Source organism: Choloepus didactylus, chromosome 5 (genome assembly GCF_015220235.1).
Source record: "Choloepus didactylus isolate mChoDid1 chromosome 5, mChoDid1.pri, whole genome shotgun sequence".
Taxonomy (NCBI): domain Eukaryota; kingdom Metazoa; phylum Chordata; class Mammalia; order Pilosa; family Megalonychidae; genus Choloepus; species Choloepus didactylus.
In genome coordinates, this window is record NC_051311.1 from 14,072,528 (window position 1) to 14,091,654 (window position 19,127).

At 38.2% G+C, this 19,127-nt stretch overlaps 1 protein-coding gene across 7 annotated transcripts in view; it reads right to left on the minus strand.

Annotated features, from left to right (window-relative positions):
- WAC (WW domain containing adaptor with coiled-coil) overlaps positions 1-18,109 on the minus strand; it is a 77,501-nt gene extending 59,392 nt beyond the window's left edge. For 2 of the 7 annotated variants that reach the window (XM_037837974.1, XM_037837969.1), the window contains exons 1-3: positions 17,494-17,877; positions 17,089-17,125; positions 15,478-15,691 (exon numbers count right to left, since the gene is read on the minus strand). In XM_037837974.1, coding sequence (XP_037693902.1) covers positions 15,478-15,691; positions 17,089-17,125; positions 17,494-17,534 — 292 coding nt within the window. In that variant the 5' untranslated portion in view covers positions 17,535-17,877. Of the gene's footprint in view, positions 1-15,477; positions 15,692-17,088; positions 17,126-17,493; positions 17,879-18,090 lie in introns of those variants that run through there. The other 5 variants (XM_037837973.1, XM_037837975.1, XM_037837970.1 and 2 more) reach the window with 5 other exon arrangements.
- Between the last annotated feature and the right edge of the window lie 1,018 nt (positions 18,110-19,127).

Here is a 19,127-nt window from a genome sequence, read left to right on the forward strand (position 1 = left end):
CCATAGCTTCAGAGTTTTAAATTCTACTAAGTTTTAAATTTCCTGGGTCTATCCCAGATTTCCTGCTACTAATCATTCTACAGGCTTCTTAGGTCCTCTATTCTGTTACATAACTCTTAACCAAGCATACAGCACATGGCAGTGGTTGGCAAACCATAACATGCATCAATATGACTTCTGCCAGCATGTTAAACGTGTAAACATCCAGGTCCCATTATTCAGAGGTTCGGATTCAGTTGGTCTTGAGTGGCATTTTTAAACAACCCAAGTGATTCTGGGGTAAGTGGTCCATGAACCACACTTTGAGAAACATAGGACAATTTTTCTTACTAAGCAAAAGCCAGAATCTTTCTCTGAAATACGAGCTAAATTCATGTTCCCTGAAAAACCAAGTCTCTGTGAAGCTCACCAGCACTATATTTACAGTATACATTAACTTTCTGTCCAAAAAAAAAACCACAGCTCTACACCCTAAAGAACTGATTAATACCAACTGCGCTGAATGTAATCTTTAAGACTAGTTACCTAAGTCCCCTGGGTGGGAAGGGGAGGACATTCATGAGAAACCAAGCATTTGAACAATCTGTTCCTGCTCTGGGTAAAAAACCACAGTACCCTAAATATTACTGCAATCCTTTTGATGATTCCATTTCAATATCTTCAATGTAATATTGCTCTGTAGTTATTATTCTTAATCATACAATTTATACATCATTTCTAAGCTCCCTTGAAATATTCAGTAAAAGACAACAGCAAAGACAAAGACTGAGGAAGGAAAGTGCCTGAAATACCCAAAGAACTAACTCAAGGAGGTCAGGAAGCCTAAAGCTCAACAAGTTTGGAGTAGAATCTAAGCCACGTGAGGTCAGAGAGGAACAAATGGGGCGGGGGGTAACAGCACATGTAGGATCTTGTGGGACACTGCAATGACATCTGAGAGGGCCTTGAGCAGAAAGGAATCATGTGATCTGATTGCTGCATTTACAATTAGACTAAAGAGGGAAGGGTGTTGGTTGGCCCAAGCAATTGAAAGTCTATAGTTTCCATTTCATTTTGTGTTTCCACTTCACAAAATGAAGACGACTTAGGGAAAAGCAGGTTTGGAAGAAGTAAAAGAGCTCAGTTTCAAATATTACAATAATATTACCATAAATAAAGTGTTATATGTGATAAGGAATGTGTTAACTAACCTAGACTTGGGTGTAGGAGGTTAGAGGAAGTAACTTTTAAGTTGAAGCCTGAAAAAGAGGAAGGAATCCACCTGGCAAAAAAAAAGGGGGCTAGAGGAGAAATCATATTCTAAGAGAAAGAAACAGCATATTTGAAGGATCCACAGTAAGAGAAATCTTAACATTTTCAAAGAACTAAAGCATAGAGGAAGGCTGCAAAAGTAGAAAGAAATGTAGCTGCTCACTGAAATGTTGGTACTTTATCTTAAGGGCAGTAGAAAGACACTGAAAAATCATCACATAAAGAATGAGTAAATGTGATTCTGGCTTTAGTGTGGCAAATGAACTGGGGATGGAGGAGGCAGTATTCTACTGCTTTAATTCAGGCAAAAGAGGTCCGTGGTCTGAGCTAGAAAAAGTGAGGAGATTCAAAAGATACTTCAGAGGTAGGATCTAAGAAACTCAGTAAGTGGATACTGGAGAAGAGGGAAGATAATGACATTAAGAGAGTCAAGACCTAAGCTAAGGAAAGGAAATCAAGATACAAAGAGAACTAAGTTCATACAGCAGTAAACAGCATGACCTCAGTGCTCGTTCCATCCCATCCCAACAACAGAAGCCTACAAGTGAACAAAGAACTTTACTTCATCTACATATCTGCACTTTTGAAAAATACATGTTCGCCAAAATAAACCGTCAAATTTAGGTATCAATATTTACTCAACCCACCAGAAATAGAAACTGGAACTTGAACAATGGATTAATTTTAAAGCATTTAATATCCAGTATTTTAAGAGTCAAAATGAGTATTTGCTGAAATAAAGCAGAAAAATGGATACTGTATTTGGTGGCAACTTACTACTTAATAAAAGGCTCCTGTTTAAAATAGTCTTGAAATTTTTCCACCTTATTTCTCAATTTAAACTTAAGTCCAAACTACTTTCCTTTTCTCCTTTCTGTATATAGTGATGAAAATATTCAACGAACACTTGTGGGATATATTCCAAATGTCCCCCCACAAACAAAAGAGGCCATAAATACTATATCTCGGTAGGCAGAGAGCATTAGTTACCACGGGTTGGCAGAACACACAGCAAATATTTGAAAGCATGAATTATTAAAAGCACAAAATCAGATTCTCCCCATTTTACTTGGAAAGGACTTTGGGGATGATCAAACCCAACCTTGTTCTTTCACAAAGGAAGGGGGGGTGGGGAGTAGCAGCCAAGAGATTTTATGATTTGCCCATGGTCAAAACACTAACTAGCAGGACTAAAACTACAAATCCAGATTCCAAGACTAGTTTAGTGCTCTTGCCACTTTACCATACTAAAAGATAAATAACATCCAAATCCCAAAATGAACTTTCTGGCAGACATTAAAGTCCAGCCAGTATTCAAAGAGTTCTGACTTATAACATTTTCTTGTTATAAATTTTATTCCATAGTAGTTCCTTAACATGAAGTTTTGATAGGTGCAGTAAAAACCCCAAGACCAGTCAAAAAGGGTCTTTTGAAATAACACTGCACAAAATGAAACAGAAGCCTTCCTTTCCTTCCTCCACCAGCACCAATATTAATGATATGGAATGGATTACAGAGGGGCAATATCGAATATGTCACACAGTAGAGACAGGGTCAACAAACCAAAATTTAAGTACCACTCTGACCAACAAGCCTTAATTTCTCCGCCTGATTTTGATAAATTCTGAGCCCAGATACTGGAAAAACCATAATACAAAACACCATCCCAGCTCTACAAAAATGAATTAGTGCATTTTTAAGCCAGAAGATGGCTTTTTAAAAACCACACATATCCTTAAGAACACTGAAAGAAAAATTGGAAAGGGACAAACAATGTGATTTTTAACAAGCAAACATTAAAATATTCATACAAAAAAGTAGATAAGAACCTTCAATACATTCACCTTAAGGAGGCTCCAACGATGCCAACTCTCAAAGTATTTCTCTCTCCACTTCCAGATACCGTTCAAAGCCTGTATCATAACCACTCCAGTATCTTAAATTTTTACTCACTGAGAATGGGTTTAAAAATTTAGAACAATAATAATTCAAAAACAAAACTAGTAAGTAAGGAAGAAGGCAAGCAACTATTATTGTTTCAGATCAAAAATAAAATGGGACTGAAGAGAAATTAAGACTGATCTGCTTCTATGCCTCTCAGCTTTCCAATAAGATTTGAATTCAACCCCAAGGACCATTCTATGAAGACTCTACAACTGAGCCATCAATGGATTGAAATAGCTTATACTCTTTCAAAGTCTCTACATTCTAATAGGTTTACTCTTAAAAGTTAATTACACTGTCAAAATGCACAAGTCCAAGAGCTAAAATACACTCATGTAATAGCTGTATTTTTTTTTTCCTGATACAAAATTATCTTCAGCTTACATTAGAGCGGTCACTTTAAGAATAAAATCATCACAATAGATTACTAATTCAAAATAATTAGAGCAGTGATTCTCAAAGAGTGAAGAACCTAAAGCACCATGTATGAGAATTTCTAGAGAAGTAAAAGTGGCTTGAAAAAGCTTATTCAATATTCAAATAAAGGGTTATATTTGGAACACACACACACACACACACACACACACACACGCATCTATTATTCTGCCTAACAAACTATAGAAAGTAAAACCATAAAATCTCCTTAGCCAGCACGGCATGAGGGTTTAACAAATAATGACTCAGCAAGAGGTCATTCTGGAGGTTATTCTTATGCATTATATAGATACCCATTTTTAGTGTATTAGAATAGTTAGAAGGAAATACCTCAAACGGCTAAACTTCAATCCAGTAGCCTTGATTCTTGAAGACGATTGTATAACTATATAGCTTTTACATTGCGACTGCGTAATTGAGAAAACCTTGTGACTGACATTTCCTTTATCCAGTATACGGACAGATGAGTAAGAAAGTAAAGACAAAAAATAAACAAACAGTGGAGGAGGGGGGGTGGGTTTTAAGGAGTATGGGATGTTTTGGGTGTTCTTTTTTATTTTTTTGAGTAATGAAAATGTTAAAAAATTGACTGTGGTATTGAATGCACAACTATATGATGATACCATGAACTGCTGATTGCACACTTTAGATGGTTATCTGGTATGCGAATATATCTCAGTAAAATCGCATTTAAAAAAAAAAAGAGAAATGACTCAGGAAAAGAACAGTCAAAAATTAGTACACAGACTAGACTAAAAATGAGATTGTGCCATAACTGCATTATAAACTATGCAATATGAACAAAAGCAGCAAAGTTTTAAAAATTTACATGTTTAAATGTCTTCAACAAATAACAAAGACTGAATATAAACATAAGCTTTCGACTGAAGAAGCTAGGGCCAAAGAAGAGTCCAATAAAAACTGAAACAAGTGAAATAGAAACAGTTGTTGCTCTGTAGCTAAGAAATAAGTCTTTGGTAAGTATGATTTTTAAAAAGTGGGGAAAGGTACAATGTTAGTATAAGAAAAGAGTCACAACTATTGACAAACATAAATTTAAAAATTTCTACCAATAAATTTTCCAATAAAATACTGAAGGAAATGGGGGTGGGGGGGTGGGAATCAACAACCATAGAAAGAAGGGCAAAAGAGCCAGACTTCTAACCTTAAATAAGGTAACAGGTCCAGACAGTTTTATAGCAGAATTCCACCATACCATTCCTAAGGAGATAATTCTTGTGTTATTTAATCTGCTTCAGGGTATAGAAAGACAGAAATCTCTCCAACTCATTCTAATTTATTACATTAATACATTTTTATATGATCATCCGTTTGAATAGTGGCAGAAAATACCTGAAAACCACCTTCCACTTCTTATAAATACTCTTGGCAAATTGGGAAAAGAAGGAAATTCCCTTAATTTGATAAGCTATCTACCAGAAAACTAAAAAAAAAGCATTCTTTAATGTTTAAACCCTGAAAGTATGCTCAGTAAACTCAGGAGTAAGGATGCCCATGATCAACACAACAAACAACATTATCTGGATGCAGAGCTGAGGTAATAAAGTTAAAAAGAAAAAGAAAAAGGTCATCCAGCTGAGAGAATAGATTTAGCACATTCCAGATGTTTTGGAAACAAACAAACAAAACAAACAGGAGGACATGCCCTAACAAAAATGAAAACACACTATAAATTCTAGGTTGAAGCACAGGAATTCCTGATATTTAATTTTTTACCTGCAAAAACAGCAAATTCATATGGCTTCATCCAATATAAAGCTATAGTAAGAGGCTGCAGCAGAAATACACATTCTCCCTAGGGAGTAAACAGTGACTAACTGCCCTAACTGTACTATCATGATGCTGATAACTAAGAGTTCAGATAAAATGGAAGAAAGTGAAATTAAACAGTTGGGACCAAAGCACTCCTGCTCTAAACGGACTATGCTGAAACCTTGGCATGCACTAGTTTACAATGAAAATGAAAATTAGCTAATATACTAATTTAACAGCAAAATAAATTTTGCAAATCTCTAAGCCTGCACTAAAAACAAGAATTTCATACTTAAATTCTAATGAATGTTACGTCTGAAATATTTTCTTCCCAAGAATCAAAACATCCCTAAATTGTGAGTGCCGGTATTAGGGAATCATTCCTTGCAAAGGCAATACAAAATGATAAATAAAACAAATTGAAAGGGATCTTGAGGACCTAGGCACTTTGCCCTACTTTTCCAAAGTACTCAACACTGGCATTTAACAGTTACATATAAAAAACGGAACTCTCAACGACACAGAAATGTAAAATTAAGGTTATTCTGCAGTTTTAGAATGTACGACTTTGACTTGACCCTTAACATTCTTTATAATTTAAATGTTCCATGACAAATGAGACTCACATATCTGTGCATACCATATGAAATACGAATGCTTAAAAACACTAATAAAGAACCAGTGGACAGCATTTACAGAAACAGGCTGAAATCACAATTTAAAAGGCTGCGAAACGGCCGATCATACTGTTTCAATTTTCCTAGCTTTTCCCCATTACAATGACTCTTCACATTGAACAGGTACACCTCTATTAAGCTGGAAGTCTGCAAAATTATTTTTTACATATCAATTATTACACGAAATACTTTATCATGATGCTTTCCTCATCCTAGCGAAAATATTCCAAAAAAACATTATTTTAATTAGCTACCAGAAAGGACTAGATCTAGGAGTATGAAACAAGTCAGAACCTTTCAGAAGACACCAACTGAATGCCATGCTCTGCTGGCATACTGTCACACAAATCAGAAGCAATCAAAGATTAAACAGACAAACTGGCACTATCTAATCAGCCACACACATCCTACGTTTCCTTTAAAATGCAAATACTCTTAAGGGTCAATTTTTTAAAAACCTGTTTGCTAACACATGAAGTCAGTGTGAGTACAGTGATTTCGGTGAAGGCTATTTTTCAAATCCAGACAAAAAGACCTAAATGATGTTTATCACTGAACTGTCTCAGGATAGCCTGAGGCCACTGAGGAGAGGGGAAAGGGATATGGAGTGCCCCAGACAGTTTTATCTAAAGCAAGACAGTGGCTCCAGATACTACCCAATGAGATCACGGCCTGTCTAGGTGCGAATACCAGTTATGAACTGCTCTACTGCAGGGCATTAGATGTCCTCACCACACAAGTAATAAGTTAGCTGGTACTGAAATCAAATGGTACTGCATACAAACTGTACTACTATATATAAATCTAGGAAGGTATTACAGGAAAGAAATTCTTTAAAACTCAAGACATGATTTGGCAAACGACGATTCTAGATTCCAATGTTACAATTCACATTCCAAAAGGTCCAGTTCAAAAATTCCTTCTCCTCCTTTTGCATGTACTTCTTCCTAGACCTGAAGCTTATAAACCTTTAAATGAAGCCAGTGTTTCTTTCAAAAATTCAGTTTGCTAGGCTCCATCCCCTATTGTTTGATTCAGGATAATTGGGATGGAATCAAGGAAAACTGTAGCTTTAAAAGCTCCCCAGCTGACTCAAGCAGCCAAATTTAGGAACCATTACCTTAAACTTTGTGCAGCTGTTTTTTTGTTTGTTTGTTTGAAACCCCTACATGTATCACAAAAATCACTCAACTGCAAAGCCTGGGTATGAGCAGGTGCCAAGTTAGAATTTCCCTGCACCCCCCTCATGTAGTTCTCACTTGCCAGACTCCTCAGTTGGCAAGTGAAATGCCCATATTTTCTTCCTAACCCTAAAAGAAAGTAGTGCTTGAGCCTTAAGGCTGCTAATGGGACCCAACATCTTAATTATTCACAGGAATAAAAGAGTAACCTAATAATTTACTCTGTCACAGTCCTGGCATTTAACTAAATTCGTTAGAAGTGTTTTATATATACATAATCTAACTCCACAACAAGCCTAAGGAACTTGCCTAAGATCACCTAGCTAGCAAGTATCAGAGCTGGGACTTAAATACAAATCTACCTGGAAGATTTCACCCCTTAGGTGAGAATAAGGTATATGTTAATATTCTCTAGCATGACCTGAAAAATGCTCCCAGTCAGGCAGTCCTCTTGGATTGATATAGTCAACACCAAGCAGCAATAAATCCAAAAGCCAAGTGTTAAATACAAGCTAGTGAAAAAATAAATATAACACAAGATGAAACAATTTTTATAAAAATTCTGGAAAGGCTATTACAGAGCCCTCCCATTACTCCCATTACTTTATGGCATAAGAATGTATCTTACGAAAACTAGTGATTATCTATCTCTAAGTGACAGGATTTGAGGCAATTTTATTCTTCCTTTCCTTGTAGTTTCCAATTTTTCTATAAAGAACATATTAACAAAGTGAAATTCCAGTACAAGCACTATGTAGTTCAAAGACCCATTAACTCCAAGCTTACTCTGTATGAATATGGTACTTCAGAATTATCAGACAGGTAAAAAATATGCATCTTTTCAGAGAAATAGTAACAAGTGTCACGATAAACAAACAGGATGACCATATTCTCCAGAACTGCCCACACAGGAACCTCAATGTCTATTTCAGTAGCCACCTGTGCCGAATGACCACATGAAACACAGCAAGTCCAAACTGTAATGTAAGTGTAAAACACACACTAGATTTCAAAGATTCGGTATCAAAAAAAGGAATGTAAAATACCTTATTGATAGTTTATAAAATATCAATCATGTTTAAGCAATATTTTGGATATCCTTGATTAATTAAAACACACAAACTAATTTCACCTGCTTTTTCTTTTTTTTAACTTTTTAAAATACAGCTATTAGAAAACTACACAAGTGGTTTGCATTTGTGGCTCACAGGTCTATTTCCATTGGACATGGCTGCTCTAGAACCTTGTTACTCATATGCAGCCAGCAGCAGAATCATCATTTGGGACCTTGTCAAAAATGCAGTTCCCACCCCACCCCCCACCTCCCTTCCCCACTGCTGAATCTGAGTGTGCATTTGAACGAGATACAATCTCCAATTCATCAGTATACACCTTCAAGTTTGAGAAGCACTGCTCCAGAAAACTGCAATTTCATTTCCCTTAAATTATGACAATCCCCAAATTCCTTTATCCATTGATTGCACTATTCTAAGCAACGGGGATACAAGGTGAGAAAACTGTTAATAAAAGCTCACTCCCTGTTCTGGTGGGGCTCATATTCAGTCAGTTCTGCTTTAACACTTGTACCTTAAACATGAATTTGTTCTAATAATACTTATATCAGAGAACAATTCAAGTATAACACAAATTTCCCACTTTCTTATAAGCAATTTTGCCTGCAAGAAACACTAGCTGTACCCAGCTAACCTGAGCTGCGTAGGAATATACAAAACACACACAAGAGCACACACCTCGAACATCCACCACCTACCTCGGTTCATCACAGGAGTAGGAGTCATATCCATGCACAGTCAGTGCTGTAACTTTCCAACTGATTTCTGATCAAATTCTTCTGACAGATGCCCACATCCACAAGCAAACATCAGGTGTTTGCCAAGGTAAGGTGTCACATTTATTGTAGTATTTATGTATTTCTCAACCATTTAATATGTCCAAAACTATGCTACAGTTCTTAATAGGTTCCTGTCTTCTTAAAACTGACTAAGTTTTTCAGTGTGATACCCGTAACTCCATTTTCCCCACAGTTCCTGTGGTCTTTGTGTGTGATTTTGTGTAATATGGTGATTTTTAGGAACACACACCATGTTATAGCAGAGTAACTGTAAGTAAAGGATACTATCAAGTCACATTAAGTACAAGAAAGGAATAAAGCAGAGGAAAGGAATAGATGATGGGGATGGCTTTGCAGCGTGGTCAGGAAGGTCAGGGAAGGCTCATGCAGACACGCTACTGAAATTAAAGCATGTACCAGGGAAACATAGAAGGAAGAATATCCCAGAAAGAAGGAACACAAAGTGCAGGACCCTTGAGACAAGAATAAACTTCTTCCTGTGGGGCCAGTATGGACAAAGCAGCATAATCAAGAAGAGTGGTATGAAAAGACGCTAAAGAAATACCCAGAGACTAGATTACAGAGGGTCTTTTAAAGGGTTTGAGAAGTAAAAAAAGACTCACTGACAAGTTTTGAGCACAAGTGATATGAGCTGATATGCATTTTAACCAGATTACTCTGGCTACTGTGTGAGCAAATAATTCTGAGAGGCAAAAAGGAAGCAGGAAGACAATTCAGGAGGCTCTTACAGAGTTCAGGTAAGAAAAGGTGGTAGCCCAGACTAAAATGACTGTAGTTTTAAGTATTGAGGAGGGATTATATTTTGGAATGTACTCTATGTATAAGACACTTACTATCCAGTTTCAACTATTAATTTAATAGTAGACTAAATACCTTAATTGGATTATACTTTCAACAATAAAATAGAAATAATATTGATCAGGTTATTTCAAAGGGTAGTTATGGGATCAGTTAAGAAAAATGCAAAAAAGCTTTAAAAATAAGGCATCATATAAATCATAAAAAGGAAACTATTCACAGGATATATTTTCCAGTCCTAAATAATTGGTTTTGAATTGACTAAACTGGCAATTACTATCTCCAGTTCCCAGAATAGAATCCCAAAGGCCCCAGTTCATTCCTCTCTTCCCTCTTTTCAGCATCATAACAGAATGACGTACTATACACCAAAACCATTCTGCACAACAGAATAAGATAATAAGCCAATGCTTACCAGAGCAACAATCTAGAATATATACATTTTCTGTGAATTATGGAGTAAAAATCCTAGGTATGTTATACCAAAAACTTCAAATACATCTTACACAACTAGAAAATACTTCAATTCAGACTGTCTAAAAAGACCAAAGTGAACCATTGCAAAATATTTTTATCAATGTGAAACAGAAGTACAGTTAAATCATTAATAATACATAACCATTTCTTTAAAAATACCAAAAATATTGAAGTGATGTGATGACTGGAAGCCACAAGACTAATGATTTGGTAATAGCGCTCAAATGCAGATGCTTAGATCATATAAGTACATACTGTTTTCTGAAATTAAGTGGAAAAATACTGAAAAGTTTAAACATTAAGAATGCTAATTCGTAAACCATAATCTGTTTCTTTTGAAATGGAATACCTGTTTCCTGTGGTATTTTAATTGACCTAAGGAAACCTAATGCAAAAATAAATGCCCCATTTACTATCTTACTATGCAGTATGGATCAAGAGAAATAGGCAATATTTATATCTTATTTTCACTAGCCAGAAAAATATCTAACATTAGTCAGTGATATCACTGAAAGCTAAACAGTAGTAAATTTTAGATTTTCCATGTTTTTAAAAACAAGTCTCTGAGTATGAGCATTTATCTTGTGAAAAATGGCTTCTTCCAAGTGAAATTTTTGGCAAGCTTTCAATTGAAACTTATTTTAAAATATAAAACACTGATGTGACAACTTGGCACAGAATCACCCACATACACTGTACCAGTGTCAATTTCCTGACTTTGATATTGTACTGTAATTAGGCAAGATGTAATGACTGGGGGGAAAGGGGTGAAGGATACACAGGATGATTTCTTTATTATCTTGGCAACTTCCTGTAAATCTGATTTCAAAATAAAAAGTTAAAATAACAAATAAAACAAACTATAGTCTCACTAACACTTTTCTTGGGATCTTCCGGTCCTGTAACTAAAAATGATGTCTTTCTATCTAGTAATAAAAATAAGAGGACACAAGCAAAAATCAACCTATACCTAAATGTTTCATCTCTGAATACACACAATTTTCCAGAGTAGGAAGAACTAATTTGCAGACTAGGCTCTGACACTATTTGTTCAATCTTGTACAAGTAAAATTTCCATCATTTGTAAAACTGTAAATAAGGACACACTGTCTGCCCTATCTACCTCCCAGGATCAATATGAGGATCAAACAAGACAGTTAACTTTTATAGTACTTTCTAACACGATACATGTAAAGCATATTTCATTCTATTAAAATATAAAGCTATTTACATGACTGTAAGACTAGGTTTTACAATGATCACAATCTATTATCCAATGTGAAAACATGCAACCATTACTTACCAAACTATATTTTAAATACTCTGAAAAGACTAATTATTCCCAAATGGTCCAGATACAACAATTCCCTCAAAATGTTAACACGTTAATAGTAACCTGTGTTTGAAAATGACCTAATGGGGACCAAAAATACATTTCCAAACAAAACGAAAACTTCACCATGCAGCTACAAACTTTAAAAATCCTTAGAAACAATGTTTTCCAATCCACCCCAAGGGCAATTTTCCTTTATACTTTATAAGATATTAAAATGCTAACTAAAAAACTATACAAATTTACTAGAAGCTTCACAAATCATAGCACTAGGAACCAATAAAGAGAACTGGTTGTTCCTCAAACTGATTATTCTTCAATTAACTGAGTTAAGCTACCAACCCAGGGAAGACGTTTCTAACAAACATTTCAGCATATCTTTTTATAATAAAACAAGATTTTTATAGTAATTCTGAGAGGTATAATAAGAAAAAAAAGGCCAGCTCCCCAGAGGTCAATAGTTTTTAGAGCAGATCTATGGAATCCCTATAAAAAGATATTCTTCTTTCCTAAATTCAATAGGTTTAAAAAAAAAAAAATCACTTTAGAACTAATCCTCAAGAAAGAGAGAACAGGAATGAGGGAACCTCTCAAAGGTCCTTCCTGCCTTGCTTTTTAACAAAATGAAGGCAATTTAAAACTATATAAACTACAAACTCAACCTATATTCTGTATACTTCTGACATCTGGGGGTCAGCTGCATCTTTAAAACTGTCTAGACTATAAATATCAAATCTAATGATTCTATCTTAAGATTCTTGCTTTTGGTTATTTTTAAACAAGAAATTAGAAACTGTATAGACTGATCACAGAATATATAAACATATTTTATTTCATTTAAATTATTCACCTTAACTTGATAAGGTTTATAAACTCATAAGGTTTATTTTGCCTTTTAAGAAAGTTATACTCTCATAACCTTCCTTAATTTTCAACAGATAATTCATATTCCTTTTATTAAATTTTAAGGAATAACATCTCTCAACTCTTAAAACTATATATGCTATATTGCAATAAGTTTTATTTTACCTGAGGATTTTTAGGAATGACAAATGATCCTCAATCCCTGCTTTCTTATTTTTAATAGTATATCTTAAGTCCTTTTTACAATACATCTGAACTGGTACTTTTCAAGAAACCCAAGGTCTTACGAAACAAATCTAATAATTACTGAAAAAAAGATGTGTTGTGATATCACTAAGTACCAGTGAAGCCCAATCCTGAGAAAAACATAAAATAGACTTTATAAGTTCCACATTTAACTTGCTTTGTAAAATGTTAGTTACAAATGATGGTATGTACTTATAAATTACTAGAAATTAAAATTCTAAAATGAAAATAAATTTGAAATAACTAGTTCAATAAACAATATAGCAACTTGTTCTTACATTATGTTAACTATACATGCTGACAGCACAGATAATCCAACTCACATATGACTTTGGACAATGGTTTTGAATTTATATTTATGGATTACTTACATGTACCTCACTTCATACTTAAAAGACAAAAATCTAAAAGAATATAAAATGCTTCTAAAAAATCATACATGTGGACTTGAAAAAGCTTAGTTTCAAACACATACTGATGTGAAATAAAGGAAAAAAAGTAAGTACATGCACCTGAAGTCCAAGTAGGTATTATATGCTATATATAATATCCTTTTCCTCAAAGTGAAAGAGCAATTCCTGTAGGATGCAAATGAGGAAAGAATCATCATTTTACATCTTTCAAAGACTAGATTAACATCAAACAGATACTCTGAATTCCAAAGTTGAGATATCATGTTATGGTATTTGGTTTTATTCCTTCATAGTATAAGTGAATATGGCAACCAGGTATATTAGAGATGGTACACACAGGGATGGAGTTATGGTATTATATTTGGAAGTTAAAATGGGCCCAGGAAGACACTTGTATACAAAGTATCTGGAAAGTAATTTAGTGAGTGGGGCATAATCTAGCAAATACTAGATCAGACAAAATAAGTAACAAGTTTCTTACAAATGGAGCTAAGAGAACATCAGCTAAGTAAACAGAATAAACAGACGTAAATAAAAAGCCAACAGGAGGTATCTGAAGTTCATACAGGAAGGAAATTAAAATCAAAGTGGAAAAAAAAAAAAGAGGTAGAGAAAAGTTGAACAGCTAACACACCACTAGCTCTCAGAGTCAAAACCTTGAAGGAGAGTCTCAAGGCCAGGATCACATCTTATCTTGACTTCTAAGAGCATCACACGATTGCTGGCGCACAGTGGTTACCCAATGTTTGCTGAATGAATAAATGACAAAATATTCTTGGAATTATTTCACCTGTACAAGAATTTCTCAGACATCGTTCACTATAAATGTATGAAAGCATTTACAGAAATTTCCTTGTGGGTCTAACTAGTCTTCGTCCTAAATAGATAACAGATTAACTAGATATGGTCACTGAAAGAGAACCTTAGATCCTATGTACAAGGACAACAGGTGCCATATCTTATTTTGCCACAATCACCAAAAATTTAAAAATAAAAGAAAGCACAGCCTAGCACCAATAGTACCTGCTCTACAAGGGCTTACATTTGAAATGAAACCCATTATAGAACAGTTTGTTACACATAGCTATACATAGCATCATGGAAAATATACCCACAAAAATGAAAACGTTAATAGTTTAAATAACTTTGCCAAAGAACTTCTAACACTTTAAAAACCAAACCCACTTGCTACTGCTACACACACACAGCTTATCTAAGTAGCACAAAGACATAGCTATAGTCAGAGAAGAAACTGTTTTCCTCCCATCCAATAATCATTCAAATTATTCCATCCCAATGTAATCTTCTGATCATTATTAATTTCCCCTACCCAGTAATTTTAAGTAGAGGTGGCCAAAACTTCACATGGTACTCCACTGAGTTTCCTTAGAAGCTTAAAAAAGCACAAGCTATATTATATACTTATTTCTAACATGTCATCTATTGAGCAATATGAGATCTTACAGTGGGGAAGATAAAGATGTCTTAATTACCTTTGTAAAAGCTGGATTGTTTCTTGAGGCATGCTTTAGACATGAAACCTGGTATTTTGGGAAACTTTGGGCAAATTAAGCCTGAATATAGTTATCGAGAATTGCTTTCATTTACTTATTCTCAGCCTCCCACTGCAAAGTGCTTGAGATAACAACTGAAAGGTGGCAGTAACGCAAAAAGGAGGCTCACTTTTTAAAAAGTTGAGTATTTGAACGAACAAGAGTATAAAAGTTAAATTAACAGGTTCCTGGAAAATACGGTAGATTTTAAACATTCACAACAAAAATACAAAAGGGATTTTCTGAATCTCAGAAATCTCGGTAAGCCTTTGAACTGCCCTGAAAACCTACTGAATTCCTGACTTCATAATTTGTCATCCATAATTATCACACAGATTTTAACTCCTTAAAAAGTAAAAGTCACTCTTTCTTGGAAAAATGTTCTGCATTTCTCCCTTCCTTTAATAAAAACATTTTGTAGATTATATTCATATATATATATTTATCAGTACTCTATAATTTTTATATGCTCAAGTCAGCATCCTCTATCTACACAGGACCTGTTTATGAATCAAACATGACAAAAATAAAATACCTTGATGACATAACTACATGGTAATATCCACAAGCTTAAAATATTACTGCTGCCAATTATTTTACATAGCACTACCATTGAATGATAAATATATGTGAAAGTTTCAACAGGAAAGTTACTCACCACCATCCCTGTCTCTAACTCTGTGAGTATGCACGTTTTTGGCCTTACTGTGACCTGTGCTGTCACTGTATTTGTTTTCAGGACTATCAGATCTCCGCAACATTTTATTTGGTGGTGAAGGATCTGCGGTGTCTCGCATCTTTTCATGTCTGTGATCACCACTACTGGGGTGACTCTTCGATGAATACTTAAGTGCCTGTAAAACATCACCCCCCCAAAAAAAAGAGAGAAAGAATTGAAACTTTAAACTCCCTAAACTAATTTAATTATCAAATTTGGTATGTTAAGTTTCATGGATTTATATCAACAAAATTAAAATTTCCATTCTTAATTCTGCCCAAATGCTGACAAGTTGTTATAAGATCCTGATATAAACCATAATACCAAATATAATAAAAAAAACACTCCATTAATATCTTGTAAATACAAAAAATCAAAAACCTTGGCACATTAATTCCTTAATAAATTTTTCTGGGAATTAATATTTGAAATCCTTTTTTGAAAGCTTAACCCAAAGAAAACTAGACACTCAGTATCACTGTAATCAAATTCTGCTCTAAACTGACATGCATAGGCTTTAGACTTAACACACCTACTCTTGCAGATGTAGAACACAATTTTAAGAGATATAAAATATTGGTCAAAATAAACTGATCCATGAGCAGTAGTTCTAAAAAAGCATAATGAAATTCCTTCACAATAATGGTTTAAGTTTTCCACCATATATTTTAAGACAGTTATTTACCAGTGTAACTATGCTTTAGGAGGACAGATTCAATAAAGTTTAACCTCGGACATACCTGAATGTAATAGACAATGTGTTTTACATATTCGGGGCCCTAGCGTTTTTAACTTGAACTTTTAACAACTCTTGCAATCCAGTAACAAAACTACTCCTTTAAGAGATTAGACTTAGAAAGTACTTACACAACTTCTAGTGTCATCTGATAGTTGTCAACCATTTACCAGATTTCCCCCCAGAAACCTCAGGGCACTCATAACAAATTTTAAAAGCTCTACCCGTAAAAACTGCAATAAGAAAAAAGAACTTACATATCATGAACCACGTACATTGGCGTACATCATCCATTCATCCAAAGACCTTAACTTTTACAGTAACAAAAACTGTACCTTTCACATGTAACACAATTATTTGTGCCCAAAACAACTCAAATGGGGATGGATAGTTTACAACAGACTTTAGAGTTGAAAATAAATTGACTCTCTTTTCCCAGGCCCTTGATCGAATTCTAATACCCTCGCGTTAACTTCTAGTTCCCCAATCCAACAAATGAATATGCCTCGGAAGTCACCCATCACCTCACCGCATCGATCCCTTCACACCCAAATCATCGAGTCGGGTCTTCCTGGACGCTATTGTTTTCTAACAAAAGTGAACTTCCTCCATCACCCGTCAAAATAAGTCACTAGGCCTCGCTGGAGAGCGCTCCCAGCACCAAACACAACATTTTCGGGGGGTCCGCGGTGCTAGTTTCGGATCTGCAGCACCGCACGGCCTGTAGCGACTTCTGAAGCCTGCGCTCGAGTAGCAGTCCCTCCCCTCCCCCTCCGGCCCCCCTCCAACCCCTCCACCCCGGCCTCGGCTGGTACCTGGTAAGGCTGCGAGTCCCCCCTCCGGTCGTGACAGCTGAAAAACAGGAAGAGAGGCGGCGACATGAGACATCGCGGGGCGGTGGGGGAGAACGGGAAAACGCGCGCCCCGGCCGCCCCTCCCCGCGGGCGACCCACCAAGCGGGCCCCGGCGGGCGGCCCCGCACACTCCCACGCTCCCGCCCGGCCCCGAGGAGGCGACAAGAGCCGGCCGCGGCGCTCCGGGCCGCTCCAGCACGCGAGCCCGACTCCCCGCTCCCACCGCCGCGCCTCCTGCAGCCCGAGCCGGGGATCAGGGTTAACAACAAAAATGGCGGCTCGGCCAGCTCCCGATAAGGAGGAACAGCCCCCCCCCGCGCCGCCGCCGCCCCCCGCCGCCCGGCCCGAAACGAAAAGACAATTTACCCATCACTGAGTCTCTGCTGTTTCCTCGCATACATTACCATCAATGCCCGGCCTGTGAGTGTGTGGCGGGGAGGGGGGAGAGCGGCCGCGAGAGGCGGGCAGGCGGCGGGGCGCCGGCACCAGGGCCCGGCGCGCCCTCGGCGAGTCTCAGCACCTCCCCGTTACTGGCGCCGGCGCTCCCGGGCCATCTCCCTCCGCCGACACCACGCTCACTCTCGGCCCGGCCGGCGGCGCCAACTACACAGCGGCAGCGGCGAACCGGGGGGAGGGGGGGGCACCCAGACGCGTCCGGCTCAGCCCCGCGGAGAGCGACTGCCTGCTCCGCCTTCCCCTCCTCCTGTTCCGCCGCCTCCTCTCCTCCTCCCCCCGCCGCCGCCGCCGCTGCCTGGTCCCTCTCCTGCGCCGCCTCCTCCTCTTCCTCCTCCTCCTCCTCCCGCCGCCGCCGCTGGTGCCGCCGCTGCCGCTCCACCAACTACATCCGGGCAACTCGGACGAGGTCGCCTTCGGAAAACATCGGCAGTTTCCGCCGCGCCCCTCCTCTCCCGCCCTCTCCTTCCGCCCCGCCCCTCGAGGCTCCGAACACCGCCTTCGGCACACCTCGGCTCGCTTCGGCGTCTTCTTTTTCCTGCCGGACTCGTTCCCTCCTTCTTGTTGCGGCTCCTTTCCCTTGCCCGCAGGTCGGGCGCTAGGGTTGGTGTTTGAGGCTGGTCTTGCTGAGGGGCCTGCTGGAGGCCAGTCGTAGGAGCTCCAAGGTACGCAGGCAGCGAGCGGCCTTGGAGAGGAGGACGGCGCGGCGCGAGGGAAGCTTCGTGGACTAAAATGAGAGAGGCAGCTGAGACGCGCGTGCGCCCCGAGGCGGCGGTGGGGGTTGGGGGATGACCTTGGGCGAGCCCTCGGGCCGCCAGCCTCCTCTCCGGGTTCGGGGCGCGGGGCAGTCGGAGACCCCTCGGAGAGGCGAACGGAGGGCGGTTACCGACAGCTTTCTTTGTTTGTAGTTCTAGGAAGCCGCCCTCGGGGAAGCGAGGCGCTGCCCCACGCCGGACGCAGAGCGCACGACCCGGCCGCAGGCCGCGGCTTTCACGAGCACGTTCGTCGGCATTTGAGAAGTAAGTCACACTCGCAGAAGCGTAAAGGAGAAAAAGCTTTCTAGTGAGAACTGGCGAAAATGAAAGAGTTTATGGGTGTTGAAAGATTGAGAGAAGGCTGTGTGTTTGAGCGGTTGTACGGTGGGGATTCCTGGATCGAGGAGGGAGAGCGACTAGGCACAGTGAATTGAGAAATCGGATTAGATTCGGGGGATGGGCTATTTGGAAAAAGCGTTGAGTCACTTCATTCTTTGTAAATATTTTCCATCTCTGGCCTGGGGAATTGGCTATGCCCTCCCCCACTCCCCCCCCCCCATTTCTCTCTTTCCTCTTCTTCGTTAAGTCCTTTGAGGAATTAAAATGAATGCATTTGCAGATTCTGTATTAAATAAAATTGTAGTGGATTTTTGTGTGTTGCTACGGGCCCAATAGCAATCAATATTGGCAAGTGAGGGGGTTGTCAATCAAATATGCCAAAAAAGTTAGAATTTACGTAAAGGTGGTGGCATTCGGGTGATTTTTTTTTTCCTGTTCTGAACACCGTATTAG